Here is a 21,093-nt window from a genome sequence, read left to right on the forward strand (position 1 = left end):
TTTCCAAAACTAAAGTCATGCAGTCATCAGTAATGGCTTCAAGCTGCTGCTTGGATTTTGTGACTTCTTCCCACAACAATGAACTCTAAGCCCTATTAAACTAATATTGTTAAGAGAGTAAAAAGCAAGAGACATCGTCTATTTTTTTTAAAACCAGTACCAAGCCCAAAGATTTGCATTGAGGAGACACTTGGCACCAATACTGATTATTCAAATTAAAGTCAAAGTTAGGGTTAGGCTTGAATTTCCTTCACCCATTTCTTTTCTCCGTTAAAGCAAATAGTCACTACCTTGGCTGCCATACACGACCTCAAAGAAAGGAGCAGATTAGTCATTCATTCATTGTATTAATATAATTCTAATATATCAATATTTATTAATCTACCCTTGGCCATGGCATATACCACCCACTCTCCATATTCCTATGCATCACTGGTTTGGCTTTTCTTTTTACAGGGTACTGCATGAAACAGAACTGACAGCCATGATGCCTGCTTTCTTTTGGAAGATGCTAGTCTTCTTGGTCCTCTTCCTCACAAGTAAGCAAATACCTGGGGACAAATGCTTCTGTGGAAAGTGCTCACAAAACTTCCATTTTGTACAGAGAGAGGCTGTGATTGGCTATCTTTCATGTAGAGGCTGTGATTGGCTATCTTTCATGTAGAGAGAAAAAATAAATTCTCCCGAATCACATTTCATGACATTAAGGTGTTTTTTTTTTCCTTTTGTAAAAAGTTTTATTTTCATTTTCCAACAACCTATTCAATATACAGTCTCTTATTCAACATTAATCATTAATTTTCATTTGTTACTTATTCGGGCCTGCCCAGCTACCACTTCCTTCCTTAACAAACCTTTCCTCCTCCCTTCTCTACTTTCTTCTACTTTCTTCATCCTTCCTCTCCTTTGCTTTTCTACATCCTCTCCTCCTTCCCTACTCTTCTCTTCCACCCTTTCTAACCCTCTCTCTTTCCCCTTTCTTCTTCCTCTCCTTTCCCCCTTTTCTACCTCTCTCTTTCCTACCTACTTTCTTCCTTCACTCACTCCTCTCCCTTTCCATTCCCTTCTGAAATGGCAGCTGAGCAGCCCCGCTTTCATTTCAAATTATTTCTATTTCTTAATTACATATCTTCAATCATTCCTTTACATTGATCCTTCATCTCCCCCTCTCCCCATTTCCCCTCCTACCCCCCTCCCACCCCCCCGAGACTTCCCAGAACAAAGTACAGGGTATAAAATTAACAATCATAAATTAAAATACAACATAATTCAAATCCATATTATTGGATACCTTAATTTTAAAAGAATAGCATTTGCCTCTTAGCTGCAACATGCACTCGTCGCACACACACATACTTCTGTAACTCAGGCTTACAGAATTTGTTATATTAAACAAAAGTCAATTCACCACCCATTTAATATATAAGTCCCATTGATTTCCATGAAAATTACTTCCATGTTGATGACCACTTTTGATTAGCCACCCTAAAGGTGTTGGTGTTGGATATAATCAGTTAAAGCTGGAGTCCAAGGAGAGAAGCCCTGCTGTGTATGCAAACCATTTGTGTCCGTGTGACAGGCAAAGTCTTCTGGACTACTGCTTTAGAAGCTTCCTTAGCCCTGAGGATAGGAAGGTTAATGCCTCAAGAAAAAAAAAAGTGGGGGGTAAAAAGCCCTGTTTATATGTTGAAATAATACTTTTTTCTCTGGATCCAATTCAGTTGATAACACTGTGCTTTGTTTCAGTAGGAACATGAATATTGTTTCAAAAAGAAATTCAAACAAATGGTTTGTACACCTTGCCCACTTTTACCTTGGATAGTCTGATTTTGTTTTTCTAATTGCAGCATTTGTTTTACTAAAGATCCGGGATCATAAACGTAAACCTTCTCAGCCGACTTCTACATCTTTAGCAGGTGTTTTAATGAGTTTAAGGCAAAAGCAGATGCAAGTTACCCTACCAAAAATACTCCTGTGAAGCTTCCACCTTCTCAGATAACAAACCTGGGATTCATTAGGTGCAGGTGGGAGGGGAGGGAGAGCATGCTTCAGTTTACTTTAAACTCTTATTAGTTTTTTCAGCCTCTCTTTTTCCTTCTCTTAAAAGAAGGAAGAGCAGTTGGGTACTGGCAGGCCACAGACACATTGCAGTTCATGAATTGGGATCATTTTTGGAGCCTGAAAGTTGCATGGGTTTCCTGCAATGGTCTGTTAAATAAACAGAAAGACTTAAGGCAGCTAGAGAAGCCGTCTCAGAGACATCCTTGAGGCCAGGGACTCACAAAATAAGGATGCAGAGCCTTGGCATAAAATGAATCAACACGACAGTTTCCAGTTTCCAAGCGTTTTGCCACCATTGCTGTCTTAAATCCCACCCCTAAATTTTAGTGCTTAAGTTCCATTGCTGACTTTACCTACACCCTGTTTTATTTCTGCAATAATTGTACCTTTTCATCTTTTAATTTTATAAATAAAATCACAGTCAAGAACAGGGTGAGAATTCTATGTTTGGAGAGAGTATTCTGCAGACCAGTCCAAAGTCTGTTTAGATGTGGGAAAAGTAAAAGCAAACTAGGGCATTTGTTTATTTTAAAAAGGAGGAGCTCTTAATACTTCCTTGAGGTGAATTCAGAGTTTTATGGAGCAGAAGTCCACTAACTGAAAGTGTTTGAGGGAGTGAATGTGAAGGAATGAAGGGAATGGCAAATCCTGTGGAGGGAGATCAGGATTGGAGGGCGAAGACCATGTTGTGGGCTCTTGGGCATGGCAACATATAACGGTGGTGACAGGCATGGGTTGTTATGGGAGCCATAGGACAGGCTATTTCAGCAGAAGATGCCACCGATGCTTAGTACCAGTGGCATGTTCTTGTGCTCTGAACTCACTTCCAGCCCCTGGAAATCCTTGGAGACCTTGTGGTTTAGCTGCTGCTGGTGAATGCCAGGGTAATAGTAAGGCTCCCCTCATCCAAGACCTTATTGAGAAGGAGCAAGCTGACCTGGCATCACTGAGACCTGGCAGACTCTGCAAGAGGGTGGCTCCGCTCTCAGAAATGTGCCCAGCTGAGTCAGGGTTTGGCACCAGCCAAGACCCCAGGGCAGGGGAAGAAGGGTGGCATTAACCATTTGAGAATCTCTTTTGGCCTTCAGCGGCCTTGCTTCCCAAGTTTCTGGCTGGGAAACTTAGGAAGCTGGGCTTATGGAACCCATTCTGGAAACTGAGCTCATGAGAGCAGGTGGGAGTGTTGCCTACTGAACCAGCCTCCTGCTGCATAACAGTCTCCCTGCCTGAGCTGCTGGAGGCCATCTCAGGGTTAGTAGTGGAGTCTTCCAGGCTTACGGTCCTGGGAAACTTCAATCTGCCATCTGTGGGTATGGCCTTGGAAGGGGCCCAGGAGATCATGACTACCATAGCAGCCATGGGCCTAATCGAAATCACCTCAAGTCCAACTCGGGACAGTAATCACACACCAGATATGATCTGCTTGTCAGAGCAATGGTAACATGATTAGTGGGGAACAACCTGTTGGTATCCTCCTTGTCATGGGGAGATCATGCCCTGCTGGCCTTCAGAGTCTCTTATGCTGTTCTCTCCACAGGGAGGCCAGACCCATTCGAGTAATCCCTGGCAATTAATGGCAACAAAATGGCTTCCAGAGGGAACTGGGGAATATCCAGGGTGGGGGGTGTTCTGCACATTCCTGCCAAAGCTCTGGTAACGTCCTGTAAACAAAGGGCAGCCAAGATTTTGGACAGGATCATGCCTGTGTGTCCTCTCTTGACCCATCAATCTCAACTCTTTCCATGGTTCATGGAGGAGGAGAAGGTTTAGAAAAATGTTAAAAGACACCTAGAGTGTCACTGGAAGAAAATGAAAGATGATTCCAACTAGATACCACTTAGAGCTGCTTGTGGTGGTAATAGTGGCAAAAAGTTACTATTTTTCCACCCTTATTGCATCCTCAGAGTTCAGGATCACCCAGTCCCTCATGGAACAGGCAAGCTCTGGTGATCATCTTTAGGAACGCACCAAGGAACCTGTGATAGACAAAGTCACTTGGGTTCATTCCCAGTTGGAATCCATAGTAGTGCAGATCCATGTGAGATACCTGGGGAAAGATCTTGGACAGTCATCTGAGAATAGTGCAAATCATGTTGGACTTGACGAATTGGACAGGGTCCTCAAGGTCATCAGTGCAACCACCTACTACTGTATCAATTAGAACTTGTCCCTCCTGGTTGATGAAAGTTTCCAGGAGGTGACAGCCAGTTGTGTTCAGGCAGTGATAAATTCTTCACTGCACATGAATCTTATAACTACAACTTTCTAAAGTTACTCTGTGAATATACAACTCTGTGAAGTTACTCATTTTTGAGGACCTCTGACCAGATGTGTGCATCTGAGCAAGTGTAGTCTTAAAAACAGGTGTAATTTGAAAACAGCAGTTTTCAATTCATCCTTGGTAGGTGCTTATGTGGTTGCAATTTTATTTTTTGGATGTTTAGTTGATTGCAATACTTGTTTTACAGATAGCTTACATGAACAGATTGCTAGTCTAGTCTTTAGTTTAACTCTTCAGGCTGAAATTAGGTGGCCGATTAAGCTGATATGTTCTGAGCTGTCCCTCTATCAACCCTTTCTTCCACAAAGATCCTGAAGGAGAAGGGCAGTATGGACAACTGTTGGATCTGGCTGAGTGAGAGCTGTGGATCATAAACATGATGCTTTTGATGTTAAGTGTTTCTATTGAACTTCATAGGGATATTAAGGTGGCAGGTTCAGCTGTTTGTAGTGATGATGCCTGAACTAGGCAGGGGATTGTAGTCTGCAAGGAAAAAGAAGATAAGGAAAATCTGCATACATTGCAAATCAGCAATATGTGGTGAGTAGGTTATCTAAAAAGAGAAGCCATCTTCTGGTTGGTGACTCAACTGTAAGAAGTGTCTATTTAGGAAAGGATGTGGAAGTTTTGAAAGAGGTGAGTTGTTTGCCTGGTGCTACTGTCAGCAGAGAAAAGAGGCACATTATTGAGATTTGTAGGAAGCAATTCAGGAAAATGCTGTCTACTGTATCATTTCCCATGGATTTCCTGGCAATTTTCATTTCACATCCTTAGCTTGTTTAGATTTCTTCAACACAAATCACAGCAGACACTTCAGTCACAGGGGTCAAAATTAATGGGTCAGAATATGCCATGTTCTAGGAAGAATAAAAAAAAATTCCTTATTATACTGGAATTTTCCAGTTGTTCTGTACACAATGCTTGAATTATACTCACATCGTGCAATTACTCATAATTTATTGTTCTGCCAGAGACCAATCTCGGGCTCTTCCTAGAAGGAAAAGGCATTAGATGGAAAACAAGACCCTTTCATTCATGGCAATGAATTCGTTTTTAGTCAAATATCTTGACTGGCTGGCCTCTAGCCCCTGCCTCCAAATGAAAAATGATTTTGCTTTTCAAGCAGTTCAAATGTTTAGATTTTACAGAAACACGTTGCTTTGTTTTTACATTCATCTCTCATCTCTTTTACATTCCACTATCCCCTATGCTCTGTCTTCTTGCTCATTTGATTTCCAAATGATTTCTTAAAGGTGTGAAAGAAATCAGCTCCCTGGAAATTACTCCCAGTGCCCATGAAGTTGTCCTCAATCTCTACACTGATTTTACCCTGAAATGTTCAGGCCAGAACGAGGTTATCTGGAAAACGGACAACAAGCAAACCAAATTAGACACTGTCCTGGAGAAAAAGGGCACCATTTTTACCAACACCCTCACGTTAAGGAACTTGACTGGTTTGAACACAGGTGAATATTCCTGTACCGACGATCAACCCCTGGATGGAAAGGCCATCTACGTTTTTGTACCAGGTAATGACGATTGCACAACTTTTGTACTTCTAATCCTGTAACTTATGCTTCATGTGTATGCAGGTATTTGGTTCTGTGGAATGAATGGAAAGTTTGGGGGGGGGAGCCAAGGAGACTCTGTTTTGGATGCAAATATGGCTTTTTCCAGATAACTCAGTCAAATGTACACATTTTCCAGGCCACACTACTTTTCCTAGAATATTAATGATACAGTATTTGCTTCTTCCTACTATTCTCTCTACCTGCTGGGGAGGACCTTCAAAAGTTGAAGTGCCTAGATGTAAATATCTTTTTTGCTTTTCATACCTTATGAAAAGCCTTAAGTTCTACCTACTTTTGGGCTTTGGCTGTGGCCGCCAATGTAATGCAGAACCTAACGAATTTTATCTATGAGAATACTTTGAAATGGAGGCAAAAATCATGTTCTTCCTTTAAACCGATCTATGGCCTGTGTCAATACAGGATTAATACACAGGGGTTTTTCTTTGAGATAAATTCCTCTGCTGCCTTCATATATAAAAGTTACAACCTTGCGGCCTATTTAAAACCAATACTTATCATACCAGCTGTGGAGATGTATATGTATATGCACTCATACACTTATGCACATGCTAAACCCCAATACACACACACACACACACTTCTATTATACTGTGGAACAGTATAAATGTTGTGACCCAGACCCGAGCAGGTAGCAACAAACGCAATCCTTAATGAAAATAAACTTTATTCAAGCAGCTGGGAATTGACCCATTCCCAGCGTGGTGAAACTCAAAAGAAAGCAAAGGCTTCTCACACAAAACAGTCTGTCATTATCTCCAACCTGGTCCAATTTAGATAATTGCCAAGGTCCTTTGCAGATAAGCGTCTGGAGCAGAGAATGGAGAGCTGCCAAGATCTTCTCAAAGAAACATCCGGAGCGAGCTGCACGTTGTTTTCCAGCAAACTGAGATACCAATGCCCATCTCCTTTTAAACCTTATGGAAGGGGCCAATTATTTCTTGGCCTACCCCCGAGGTGACCCCTCTGCTTGAGCTGCTCCTGCCTCTTGGCAGCTCTTCTCATTCGGGCATTAGGGACAGGCTCTCCTAGTTCCTCCTCCTCCTCGCTACTCTCGGCCTCTGGAGGCTCTGGAGTCTGCACCTCACTCTCACTACTCTCAGGTCCTGAAGGCTCTGGAGTCCACACCCCATTTCTTGATGGCCCTGGCCTCGCCTCCACCACATCCCTGTCCAATTCCGCCACCAGCACCGTAGGCTGCTGACGGACCACAACAGTAATAGAGAGGAACCAAGCCACATCCCTCTGCAGAGAACACATCATTGTTGCCTTTCTCCTCCACATTCCATACTGAACTGCTCTGGTCATAAGTGTATCCTTTATTGCATCTAGGAGGCTGTTTGAGGTAATCACTGTGTCTTCGGTCTTTGTGATTTAGATACCTCCCTAGTCGATGACAAAACCAGCTTCTCTCCATTCTTCTTCGTAGATCTCTCCGTGCCTTTCCTATCAAGCCCCCAGGAAGACACCTTTGTGTTCAGCACAGGCTATGAAGAAGTCATTATTCCTTGCCGCGTGACAAACCCCAATGCCACGGTCTCTCTTCATGAAAAGAGGGTTAATGATCCAGTCCCGGGAATGTATTTTCCACAGCAAGGCTTTAAAGGGCACTTTGAAGACAAGGCCTACATCTGCAAGGCAACGATAGAAGATGAAGAGTTTGAGTCTGAAACATTCTATGTCTACAATCTCCAAGGTGAATATTGGATCAATGTTTACACATTTTCACTATTATCATAGGATTAGCCAATGTGTGGAGCAGAAAGGATTCTCTGAATGAAAACGAGACATCATCCTAGATAGGGGTACATTAGGAATAACACTTAGATTTATATACCACTTCATAGTGCTTTACAGCCCTCTCTAATTAGTTTACATAGTCTGCATATGGCCCCCAACAATCTAGGTCTTCATTTTATCCATCTTGGAAGGATGGAAGGCTGAATTAACTCTTTGCGAATCAGAGTCGAACTACTGGCAGTCAGCAGAATTGGCCTGCAATACTGCACTCTAACCACTGCGCCACCCAGCAATGGGAATACCACACAGAAGAGAAGCCCTATATTAAATAAATACATAAATGCTTGTGCTCATCTGAAAAAGACGAAAGAGCAGACTCTGCTCATTGCTGCCTGGCATCATTCTGGTGGGTGGAATTGACAGATCTTGTGTATCTGCTTCACTAAAAATCTTGAGCAAGCTTTGCAAAGAGATCCATCTTTACTTCCTTTAGAAAAAAATCCACCTCTGTTTTCAGTGAGAGCACTTTCATTTAACAACTGAGAAGTGAACTGGTTGCAGTGGAAGCTACATCATCATTTGCCAAAATAATGGGCTACTCTTTGGCACTGGAGCAGGGCTGATATGTCTGTTATAGGAGGCTGATCTGTTTGATCTGAGCTATAATATTTAAGCTACTTTGCATATAGGGCATTTGTCTGATTATTATAATGTGGATTTATCTTTCTGACTCTCTTTCAGCCTGGAGTTGAGGGAATGGTCATATCAGGTCACCTTGTTGATTTGCCAGAGCAGTAACATACTCAGATCTCCATTGTGATTAATTTCAGTGCCAGGCCAAGGCCTTTGCCCTGGTCTCCACAAATTTTTTAAGATTTTTAGGCTCTAATAGAGGAGAACATATCTACCTCAGGGTTGAACTATGGAGTCCTTGGTACTCTCTGAGCTTTGTTGTTTGCTTGCAGACATTTTATTACCCAGCTAAGTAACATCATCAGCTTGAGGGTGTTACCTAGTTAGGTAATGAAACATCTGCAAGCAAACAACTAAACCCATCAAAAACTCCATTTTAGGGCTCTTTTTGTAGTTCCTTACTAGACTAGTTATTATTCACAGTTAACATCTTATGCTTTATTAATATTGAAGTTTTCAAATTGTCCATGCAGTGAAACCCACAGAAAACAATTTTCTCACTCTGAGGCAGCGGCATATTGATTGAGCTTTCTGCAGTTGTTTTTTTCATAGAAGTTGCTATGAGCTAACTTTCTTCCCTATTCACTAGTTTTGTTCTTTTACAGTTCCCTATCCTACATCCTTCATCAATGTTTCTATCAGTGCAGTGCAAACTATTTTGAAACAAGGTGAAAATATCGTTGTGACATGTGCAGTAAGTGGCATTGAGTTGATCAGTTATATCTGGAGTTATCCTGGACAGATGGTAAGCAAATAGACATGGATTCTTTGTGTGAGTGTTTGCATGTGTATCTGAAAGGATTCTCTGAATGAAAACGAGACATCATCCTAGATAGGGGTACATTAGGAATAACACTTAGATTTATATACCACTTCATAGTGCTTTACAGCCCTCTCTAATTAGTTTACATAGTCTGCATATGGCCCCCAACAATCTAGGTCTTCATTTTATCCATCTTGGAAGGATGGAAGGCTGAATTAACTCTTTGTGAATCAGAGTCGAACTACTGGCAGTCAGCAGAATTGGCCTGCAATACTGCACTCTAACCACTGCGCCACCCAGCAATGGGAATACCACACAGAAGAGAAGCCCTATATTAAATAAATAAATAAATGCTTGTGCTCATCTGAAAAAGACGAAAGAGCAGACTCTGCTCATTGCTGCCTGGCATCATTCTGGTGGGTGGAATTGACAGATCTTGTGTATCTGCTTCACTAAAAATCTTGAGCAAGCTTTGCAAAGAGATCCATCTTTACTTCCTTTAGAAAAAAATCCACCTCTGTTTTCAGTGAGAGCACTTTCATTTAACAACTGAGAAGTGAACTGGTTGCAGTGGAAGCTACATCATCATTTGCCAAAATAATGGGCTACTCTTTGGCACTGGAGCAGGGCTGATATGTCTGTTATAGGAGGCTGATCTGTTTGATCTGAGCTATAATATTTAAGCTACTTTGTATATAGGGCATTTGTCTGATTATTATAATGTGGATTTATCTTTCTGACTCTCTTTCAGCCTGGAGTTGAGGGAATGGTCATGTCAGGTCACCTTGTTGATTTGCCAGAGCAGTAACATACTCAGATCTCCATTGTGATTAATTTCAGTGCCAGGCCAAGGCCTTTGCCCTGGTCTCCACAAATTTTTTAAGATTTTTAGGCTCTAATAGAGGAGAACATATCTACCTCAGGGTTGAACTATGGAGTCCTTGGTACTCTCTGAGCTTTGTTGTTTGCTTGCAGACATTTTATTACCCAGCTAAGTAACATCATCAGCTTGAGGGTGTTACCTAGTTAGGTAATGAAACATCTGCAAGCAAACAACTAAACCCATCAAAAACTCCATTTTAGGGCTCTTTTTGTAGTTCCTTACTAGACTAGTTATTATTCACAGTTAACATCTTATGCTTTATTAATATTGAAGTTTTCAAATTGTCCATGCAGTGAAACCCACAGAAAACAATTTTCTCACTCTGAGGCAGCGGCATATTGATTGAGCTTTCTGCAGTTGTTTTTTTCATAGAAGTTGCTATGAGCTAACTTTCTTCCCTATTCACTAGTTTTGTTCTTTTACAGTTCCCTATCCTACATCCTTCATCAATGTTTCTATCAGTGCAGTGCAAACTATTTTGAAACAAGGTGAAAATATCGTTGTGACATGTGCAGTAAGTGGCATTGAGTTGATCAGTTATATCTGGAGTTATCCTGGACAGATGGTAAGCAAGTAGACATGGATTCTTTGTGTGAGTGTTTGCATGTGTATCTGTGTTTTCTAATTCCCATAACACTGTCTTATGCCCTAGGATATCAAACCATATAGAAGGGCTGTATTACTATTATTTATCCTTATCTTTCATATTACCTATTCCTTTAGCATCTTATGACTATCACTTTGCTGATATGATTTGTGCTGATTATTTTATTTAGTATCTTATGGCTATCACTGAGTGTTCTAGCTTATGATTCATGATGATTGGATTATGATTATGATCATGATTTATCACATGATGCTTGTATGTACACTGAGAGCTTATGCACCAGAGACAAATTCCTTGTGTGTCCAATCACACTTGGCCAAAAAGAATTCTATTCTAGTCATAGGAAATAAAATAGACTCCAAGAGATCTTCTCTACAGAAGTATGCTTAGATATTAGTGCAAAATAGCAATTAAACATTTGGTCCTCTAAGCAAAACAAAGACATTTCCTTTCTTAATTATTACAGAAATAACTGCAGATGTTATTTCCTAATCACAATAAAGACAAAATGACAAAATATGTATTGTGTGTACTCTACCAAATCCATTCATGTTGGCCCCACCATAGGAAGAACCTAATCAGTTGTTGGTGTTAATTATATTTATGCCCCTAAATAATGGTCAATTATACAGGAATAGTCCAATAAGTAGCTTGGCCTCAGCTATGTAAGTATTTACTATATATGCCATTGTGAACATTTTGAATTGTTCTAACCCTAACCCTCAGAAAACAGCTAGCAAGAAGTGAAGCTATTTCAACTGGTGAGTTATTATGGACAACCAGAATGCTTCTGCATTCTGACCAACAACAATTTCTGGACGCACTTTCAAGCACTGGCTAAACAACAGCTTTACAATTCACCAACCTTGAGATTATCACATGATTTGCCCAAACTAGGTCTTTCTCCTTTAGGTAGGAGTGAACCTGGGTTATCAGCAAACTCTGATAAAAGGCCCTCCTTGTCATTGAAGTTATGTGACTGTCCAGCATGAGTGCTATATATCCAAGAGAGCCCCCATATCCTTAAAAGGAGAATGCTTTAAGGCAAGAGTGTCAAACTCAAGTCCGCGGGCTGGATCTGGCCCTTGGATGCTTAGATCTGGCCTACAGGGCCACCCTGAAACAGCGAACCCATCCAGGGTGCCTCTGCCAGCGACAAGGAGCTCGGGAGCCTGTTTTCTCTGGTAAAGCTCTCGGGCCACCAGAGGCCCCTTCGACATGAGTGACGTCAAGCTGGACAGGCCCCCTCAGGCCACATCCCCCTCCCTGCCTGAGGTCAAACACAACCCTGATGTGGCCCTCAATGAAATTGAATTTGACACCCCTGCTTTGAGATATATCTCCCAAATCCTTAAGCTCAGTTCCAGAAATCAGCAGCATATTTTTCAGTATTTAATTCAGCTCTGTCACCTCGCAAATTATTTTGCAATTCAGATACCATTTTTTCTTCACTTCTCCTCTGTGTATCTGAGATTGTTGATATGACAACGCAGAATTCCACAGATATTTTCTGCAGCAACTCATGTCTGTTTTTAAAAATGTAACATGGAAGCTGAGAAAGATGTGCATTTTATCATCCAGAATAACAAATTTATATTTTTATTACTATCAAATATCCCCATTGAAGAAATGTTCTATAAAAGAGAATTAGCTTCCTGCTTCTTGAGGAGAGAAAAGGTATATTACGACTTTATCATATATATTTCAGGTTCGCTATTGGCATGTTTTCTCCTGAAATCTTAGGTGTCACATGTGCCATGCAACCATTGGACACTATACTAAAAGAGAGGAACAATTGCCATATTTTCACAGTAAAGAAAATATGAAATAAAGAAAATATGAAATGAAACCATTTCATCATTTGAGACAGCATATGGTTATGTTCCTTGTTATTTGAGCTTTGGAAACTCTGTATTACTTCCTCTGCTTTATTTTTACTATCTTTTTACAGGTAGGCAAGGAGATAAAACCCATGACACATATTGTTCCAGGAGTCAAACATTATACTAGTTCCATCCTAACCATCCCAAATGCAGACTTGAATGATCAAGGTCTATATATATGTGAGGCCAAAGACACGTATTATGGAGAAAAACAAAAAGAAAGTATCTTTATCAGAGTGATTGGTATGTTGGGTGATATCTTTTTCTTTGTCACCAGGTTGATACCAAATCTTCCTGAAATAACTTTTATGGCTTTAGGCATTTCAGTAGTATACATAGTGCTGATTTTCATAGGCAACATTGGAAAACAAATCTCTTTTTAATTCATTCCAATTGAAAAATAATACAGGTGGTTCCCTACTTACAACAGTTCATTTACATAGTTGTTCATAGTTACAACGGCACTGAAAAAAGTGACTTATGACCATTTTTCACACTTACAACCATTTCAGCATCCCCATGGTCAAAACTCAGATGCTTGGCAATTGGTTCATATTTATGACAGTTGCAGTGTCCTAGGGTCATGTGGTCCGCTTTTGCAACCTTCCGTCAAGCAAAGTCAATGGAGAAGCCAGATTCACTTAACAGACTAACTTAACAATTGCAGTGATTCACTTAACAAAAGTGGCAAGAAAAGTCATAAAAGGGGGCAAAATTCACTTAACAAATGTTTCACTTAGCAACATAAATTCCAGCTCAACTGTGGTCATAAGTAGAGAACTACCTGTAATGCGTAAATCAGTTTACCAGTATCATTTTGTTTTGTTTAAGAAATGCACCTTTGTCATAAGACTCTAAACAAAACTACAAGGCATCACCTTATATTTTGCTCAAGATGTCAACTTTTTTTTTCCAGGAAAAAACATAGATTGCCTAAGTGGCGCAGGAGTTTGTTTTTTTAATTAAACTGGGATTGTATTCCTGATTCTGGGTTTTTTTTTTTCCACAAAACCTTATGTGATGGATATGCCAAGCTTCAGCTCAAATTGCTCACAAAAATAGCAAAGCACTATTTTCCTTATTAAGTTGCCTGATAGTTTTGTTCATTCAGAAACTGAGATATATTTGCTTGCAGAGTTTCTCAAAATAACGCTTCAGGTTGAAGGGGAACTCAAGAAAATCCAGGAATTCCTAGGCAAAAGTTGCCTAAAATTTTGATGCGTTTTGGTTACTTCCATAGAGAGGAACTTCTGTTTCAAAACAGTTGCTCTCTCTCTCCCTGAAACAAGCAAGCCACCAAAAATAAAAAGGACCTATTTTGCAGATCAGCTTGTCCCCTGCTAAAGAGCAAGGGATTTTTTTTTCTAGCCTCCAAGAAAGAAAACAGATATTCCAGGTTTTCTAATACAACTTGGACCAATCCAACACTGTGAGGAGGAGATAACAAAAACGATTCTCAAACTTGCTGCGCTTTATATCTCATTAAAAAAAGAAGGTAGTATGACAGTATACTACAAAGCAGGAGTGAAATTCAAATTTTTTCCTTACCGGTTGTGTGGGCGTGGCTTGGTGGGAGTGGCAGGGGAAGGATATTGCAAAATCTCCATTCCCACCCCACTCTGAGACCAGCCAGAGATGGTATTTGCTGGTTCTCCGAACTACTTAAAATTTCCGCTACTGGAACCTGTTAGAACCTGCTGGATTTCACCTCTGCTGCAAAGCAGTGATAAGTGATTTCTGTTCTGTGATCAGTTAAAATAAAACTTTAAAAAGAACTAGTATTCACTGAACCATGACCTTTCTTCACACAAGTTCTATCTAGCAAAAAAAGTCTTGGCACTTTTTTATTTTTTCATTTATAAACAAAATAAAACTTAATTGCAGAAAACAGTTTTTATAAATTAGAATAGTATTGTTAAGATTCAAGTTGAAATTCTTTCTTTAAAACCCGTCGTTTTATGCTGCTTATTAAAATAGTCAATTTGTGCTAAAACGGAGAGCTAATTAACTATCCTCATCATGGACTCACATTGTGAAACAAAAAAATTAATATAGGTCCATTTGTGTCTTTTCGATTCTCCCTTTCTGACCTAGAGCGTGGCTTTGTGACTTTTCACACTGTTCTGAATGAGACCGTATTTGCAGAACTCCACAAAAGTCACACCTTTTTGATACAGATCGAAGCCTATCCAACTCCAACCATCATCTGGTTTCAGAATAACAAGCCCTTGACTTCTGAGAGCAACAGTGATTTTGCTATCAACAGCAAGAATTTGTCAGAAACCAGGTAAACTGTTTCATCTCAATATTTTAGTATATGCAGCATTAAGCCATCTATTATTTTTAATTGATATACTATATACCTCATAGACAGGTATCTGTCCTCCCTTTACTAAGAAAAATCTTATATCACTGATGGATTTTATTAAAAGGCAAAAGATCTATACGACCTGAATAGAAACCAGAGCAAGGGTATCCATTATCACCATTACTGTTTATATTAACCTTAGAGGTATTGATGAGAATAATACAGAAGGACAAACAAATCAAGGAACTAGAAATCAAGAAAGAAGTTTATAAATTACAAGCTTTTGCAGATGATCTTGTATTTATTATAGAAGAGCCACTACTATTCGGTTTGAGGCTTATGGAAGTACTGGGACAATATGGGGAAATAGCTGGTTTGAGGGTAAATAAGGAAAAAACCAAAATGATAGTTAAAAATATATCTAAAATACAGAAAAAGGAATAAGCCTTCAAATAGTGAACAGAGTGAAATATTTAGGAATACAGTTAATGGCGAGATGTATAACAATTAAAGAGGACAATTACAATAAATTAAATGACCAAATTAAGAATCTGGAGAGGTGGAAAAAGCTGCAGCTCTCCCTTATGGGGAGAATTGCAACAGTAAAAATGAATATCTTACCAAAAATACTGTTCCTATTTCGAAATAAGATTGGACAAAGAATACTTCAGAAATTTGAATAAAATAATATCCAAATTTATTTGGCAAGGGAAAAGATCCAGAATTAAATTAAAATTACTACAAGAAGCCAAAGAAAGAAGAGGATTCGGCCTGCCTGATTGGGAAAGATATTATCAAGCTGCCACACTCACATGGGGAGAGAATGGATAAACCTAAAGAATACAAGGCTACTAACATTGGAAGGATATGACATGCAAATAGGATGGCATGCATTTTTGTGGGATGGTTGACATAGGGCTCACCAGTACTTTCAAAGGCATCATGTTAGATAAGTTCTTTCTGAAGTTTGGACAAAAGTTAAGCAACAGAATTATATGGAAATCTCAACCTGGCTCTCTACGTTAGAGGTGTTGGAACATCCAAATTTCATTAATTTAGGGAAAGTAGTTACATACAAAGATATTCTAAATGAAGGAAGGGAATTAAAATCTAGAAAAGAACTACAGGAGGAAGGGGTAGAATTGGAATGGTGGGCATACTTACAGATTCAATCATGCCATATGAAAGATAGGAATGGGGTATTAAGAAAGAACTAACGGCACTAGACAAAATTCTACTAGGAATGGATGAAAAGGTGATAAACAAAACTACTGAGTATTAGAATACTATACTTTTATGATATTGTGGAAAAATCTTACAAGAAATATAATAATGTCAACCACATCAATAGTAACAAGAACCGGGAAAAAGCCCATCTCTAACCCAACATCTACAGCATCTCCCACAACCCAACGGTCAATTGAAAATATGTCAGAGAAAGAAAAAGACAAAACAGAATCGACAATGCAGAGTATGCAAAATATGCTCCAAATTATTCAAGAAACACTGATGAAGTTCCAAGAAAAAATGGCAGATAACCAAGAAGAGTCCAAGAAACACCATCAAGAAATTAAAAATGGGATAGGAGAAGTAAAGGAAGATTTTAAAAATTTGAAGGAAAAGATGGAAAATATACAACATATAGTTAAAGAAAATGAGCAAAAAGTTATAAAAATAGAAACCAAGGTGGACCAACTAGACCTCAAAGTAGAAATGGCGGAGGAGAAGGCATCACAATCGAATAAAGAATTAATGGATTCAATCCAATGGACCTACCTAGTGGCAATGAGGGTTGCGAAGCATTCCTACGTTTCCTCCCTCATTGCGTCGGCAGATAACTGCCCAGCCGCCCTGTTTCGGGTGACCCGCTCACTCCTTCAAAAGGAGGGGCGGGAGGACCCCCTACAAGGGCGTGCCGAGGAGTTTAACGGTTATCTATATGACAAAATCGTTCAGCTTCGGGACGGATTGGATCAAAATTGGGTAGATCCAGGCGAGGGTTCCGAGACCCGTCTTGTTGAGGTGGTTTGGGATGACTTTGATCCTGTGACTCCCAAGGACATGGACAGGTTGCTGGGTAAGCTGAACGCCACCACATGTTTACTGGATCCGTGCCCCTCCTGGTTAGTACTGGCTACTCAGAAGGTGACACGAGGCTGGCTCCAGGGGATTACAAATGCTTCTTTGCGGGAGGGGGTCTTTCCCGCAGCCTTGAAAGAGGTGGTGGTGAGATCCCTTCTCAAGAGGCCTTCCCTGGACCCAGCTGTTTTAGGGAATTACCGGCCAGTCTCCAATCTTCGCTTCATGGTGAAGGTTGTAGAGAGTGTGGTGGCATGTCAGCTACCCCAGTACCTGGATGAAGTTGTCTATTTAGACCCGTTCCAGTCCGGCTTCCGGCCCGGATACAGTACGGAGACAGCTTTGGTCGCACTGGTGGATGATCTCTGGAGGGCCAGGGATAGGGGTTACTCCTCTGCCCTAGTCCTATTAGACCTCTCAGCGGCTTTTGATACCATCGACCATGGTATCCTGCTGCGCCGGTTGGAGGGGTTGGGAGTGGGAGGCACCGTTTATCGGTGGTTCTCCTTCTACCTCTCTGACCGGACGCAGACGGTGTTGACAGGGGGGCAGAGATCGACTCCAAGGTGCCTCATGTGTGGGGTGCCGCAGGGGTCGATTCTCTCACCCCTCCTGTTCAACATCTATATGAAGCCGCTGGGTGAGATCATCAGTGGCTTCGGGGTGAGATACCAACTGTACGCTGATGATACTCAGCTGTACTTTTCCATCCCGGGCCACCCCCAGTGAAGCTGTCGAAGTGCTGTCCCGGTGTTTGGAAGCCGTACGGGTCTGGATGGGGAGGAACAGGCTCAAACTTAATCCCTCCAAGACGGAGTGGCTGTGGATGCCGGCACCTCGGTACAGTCAGCTGCAGATGCGGCTGTCTGTTGGGGGTGAGTCATTGGCCCCGATGGAGAAGGTACGCAACTTGGGCGTGCTCCTGGATGGTCGGTTGTCCTTTGAAGACCATTTGGCGACCGTCTTCAGGAGAGCTTTTTATCAGGTTCGCCTGATCCGCCAGTTGCGTCCCTTTCTGGACCGGGATACCTTATGCACAGTCACTCATGCTCTCATTACCTCTCGCCTGGACTACTGCAATGCTCTCTACATGGGGCTCCCCTTGAAGAGCACCCGGAGACTTCAGCTAGTTCAGAACGCGGCTGCGCGGGTTATTGAGGGAGTGGTTCGGAGCTCCCACATAACACCTATCCTGCGCAGACTGCACTGGCTACCTGTTGTTTTCCAGGTGCGCTTCAAGGTATTGGTTACCACCTTTAAAACGCTCCATGGCTTAGGACCGGGCTATCTACAGGACCGTCTACTGCCGGCCTCTATCTCCCATCGTCCGGTACATTCCCACAGGGAGGGACTCCTCAGGGTGCCGTCAGCCAAACAGTCTTGACTGGCAGCCCTCAGGGGGAGGGCCTTCTCTGTGGGGGCTCCGACCCTGTGGAACGAACTTCCCCTCGGACTTCGACAATTACCTGACCTTAGGACCTTTCGCTGCGAACTTAAAACTTATTTATTTCGTATGGCTGGACTATCCTGATTTTTATCTTTAAATTTTAATTGAATTTGATGGGTTTTTAAAGTTTTATAATTTTATGGGGGAGTATGTTATTTTAACATTTGGGCAAATTTAAATTAGTTTTTTAAGGGATGTTTTTAACTATTGTGTGTATCTGTATTTTATCTGCCTGTTCACCGCCCTGAGTCCTTCGGGAGAAGGGCGGTATACAAATTAAAATATTCAAATATTCAATCGTTTTCCTGGAAATGGAGAAGGTATCATTTTTCCTGCTCTTCCAGAATGTCGTGGAAGAAAAAGAGGAAGACCTGCGGGAAAAAATGGTTGAAATCATAGCATAGCTAGTACAGAGAGATAAATCGGAAATAAGGGGTACCACAGATGAAACCTATCGAGTACACAACAATTATATAAGAAGGCATTGCTTAGCATGGGAAGTGCATAAGATTCACACAAAAAAAACCAATAAGAGATGAAATCTATAAAAAATCAAGAGAAGAGACTGTAACGTAAAAGGGAAAGAAATTATAATTTTAAAACAAATCCCACGCAGAATTTGAGAGCAAAGATAGCAATACCATTTTCTAACATCACGTCTCATAAAATATAAAGTAATGTTTCGGTGGCTTATTCCCAAAGGTATACTAATTACATGGCAAGATAAGAAATTCAAAGTAAACTCGATTAGGAAAGCTCAAGAATTTTATAAAAATTATTTGGAAGAGGAACAAGAAAGCAAGGATGAACTAGAAAGTAGACATCAAGAAGATGACCTACAAGAGGAATTAGAAAGAGAGAGTGAATTAAGGAGAACTCAAGAAAAAAAATGAGAAGAAAGAGAAGGAGCAAGAAAAAGAGAAAAAAACGAAACAAGAAACACCGAGAAACAAATACAGTAAGATATGGAACAGACATTATCCCTATTTTCATTGAACATCACCGGTTTAAATGCACAGAAAGAGAGAACACAAATATTTACAAAATTAAAAAAACTAGATATAGATGTGATTTGTTTGCAAGAGGACTATTTAAAAAAAAAGGATTCCAAAAACTATTGGAAAATAAGAAAATAAGAAATTGGGAAGACTATATGTATCATTATCATAACATAAAAAAGAGGAATAGCAGTGTATATAAAAGAAAAAATAAATTCAGAATTAGCATATGCAGATGATGAGGGGAGAACTTTGATGATAAAACTAGACATGGAATATAAACTTTTATTAGTAGTTGTATATGCTCCAAATAAAAATCAACAGGAATACTACAGAAAATTGCACAATACAATAACAGAACAAGAAATAGAAAATGTATGTATTATAGGAGATTATAAAGCCATAGTTGATAACAATAAGAAAAATTAAAAAAAGAAGGAAATATTACCCAAAGAATTCTTTAACATGGCATTAGAACTAAGGTTAAGAGACATATGGAGAGAAATTCACAAAGAAGAAAGGCAATATACATATTATTCTCATCCCCATCAATCATGGTCGGGGATTGACATGGCCTGGATGACAAATTGCAAATAGAAATAGAAAAACTAGAAATAGGAACAAATAAATGGGCTGACCATAATCTGATAATCATCTACTGGAAAGGACAAAAAAGATATAAAAGATGGACCTTAAACCAAAATATATGTAAAGAGAGAGAATATAAGAAATACCTGGAAAAAGAATTAGAGATTTTCTTAAGCATAAATAAAAAAGAAGGTACGTCGATCCAAAATCTTTGGGACACATTAAAAGCATATATTAGAGGGGTGACAATTGTATATATGACCAAAAAAAAAAGAAAAGAGAAAAGGTCCCACCAAAACTAATTTACAGGAAGAGCTTAAAAAAGCAGAAGATTTGGAAAAAGATCCCCAAAATAAAAAAATAAAAGGGGAAAGGAGGATAATTAAACATAAATTAAATCTGATAATTCAAAAGAAAGTGGCATTGAAAATAAAGATGGGCAAACAAAATTATTTTGAGCATGCAAATAAGGTGAGCAGATGGTTAGCCTATAAATTATAAAAGGATAAAGATAAAAGAACGATTCAACATTTGAAAGATGGGGAAGGGAAAATCCAATACAAAAGAGAAGATAAGAAACAAATAGTACATACTTTTTTTTGGAAACTATATACACAGGAAGAAACAACAGAAGCAGAAATTCAAAATTATTTAGAAGAAACGAATGTATGCCAATTGACAGAAGAACAGAAAGAAATATTAAACTGGCCAATCTCTGAAACAGAATTCGGAATGGCAATAAAAAGACAAAAAAACAACAATAAAACGCCGGGCCCAGATGGAATAGCAGTTGAACTATATAGGAGTATTCAAAAAGAAACAGGAGGATTCATGCTGGAAATATTCAGTGAAGCATTACAACATACAAACATACCCCAAACGTGGACAGAAGCATTAATTACACTTATATCTAAGGAAGACACAGACCAGCAATTAGTACAAAACTGCAGGCCTATCTCTTTATTGAATTCTGACTATAAAATATATATGTCAATTATTGCGGAAAGGTTAAAAACAATTTTAGATAAATATATACATCCAGATCAAAATGGTTTCCTGACTGGTTGACAAATTAAAAATAATACCCGGACCATAATTGACATATTAGAGTATTATGAGGTATACCCAGAGAAACAAGATTTGCTGGTTTTCCTTGATGCCCAAAAAGCTTTT

General features: G+C 39.9%; 1 protein-coding gene across 1 annotated transcript in view; it reads left to right on the plus strand.

The window, feature by feature from the left end:
- The window catches only part of PDGFRB (platelet derived growth factor receptor beta), a 121,767-nt gene that overhangs the window by 36,518 nt on the left and 64,156 nt on the right, over positions 1-21,093 (plus strand). The window contains exons 2-7 of the mRNA XM_058167064.1: positions 457-539; positions 5,596-5,871; positions 7,361-7,627; positions 8,970-9,109; positions 12,569-12,743; positions 14,595-14,787. Of these exons, the coding sequence (XP_058023047.1) occupies positions 485-539; positions 5,596-5,871; positions 7,361-7,627; positions 8,970-9,109; positions 12,569-12,743; positions 14,595-14,787 (1,106 nt within the window). The 5' untranslated portion in view covers positions 457-484. The remainder of the gene's footprint in view (positions 1-456; positions 540-5,595; positions 5,872-7,360; positions 7,628-8,969; positions 9,110-12,568; positions 12,744-14,594; positions 14,788-21,093) is intronic.

Source organism: Ahaetulla prasina, chromosome 2 (genome assembly GCF_028640845.1).
Source record: "Ahaetulla prasina isolate Xishuangbanna chromosome 2, ASM2864084v1, whole genome shotgun sequence".
Lineage (NCBI taxonomy): Eukaryota > Metazoa > Chordata > Lepidosauria > Squamata > Colubridae > Ahaetulla > Ahaetulla prasina.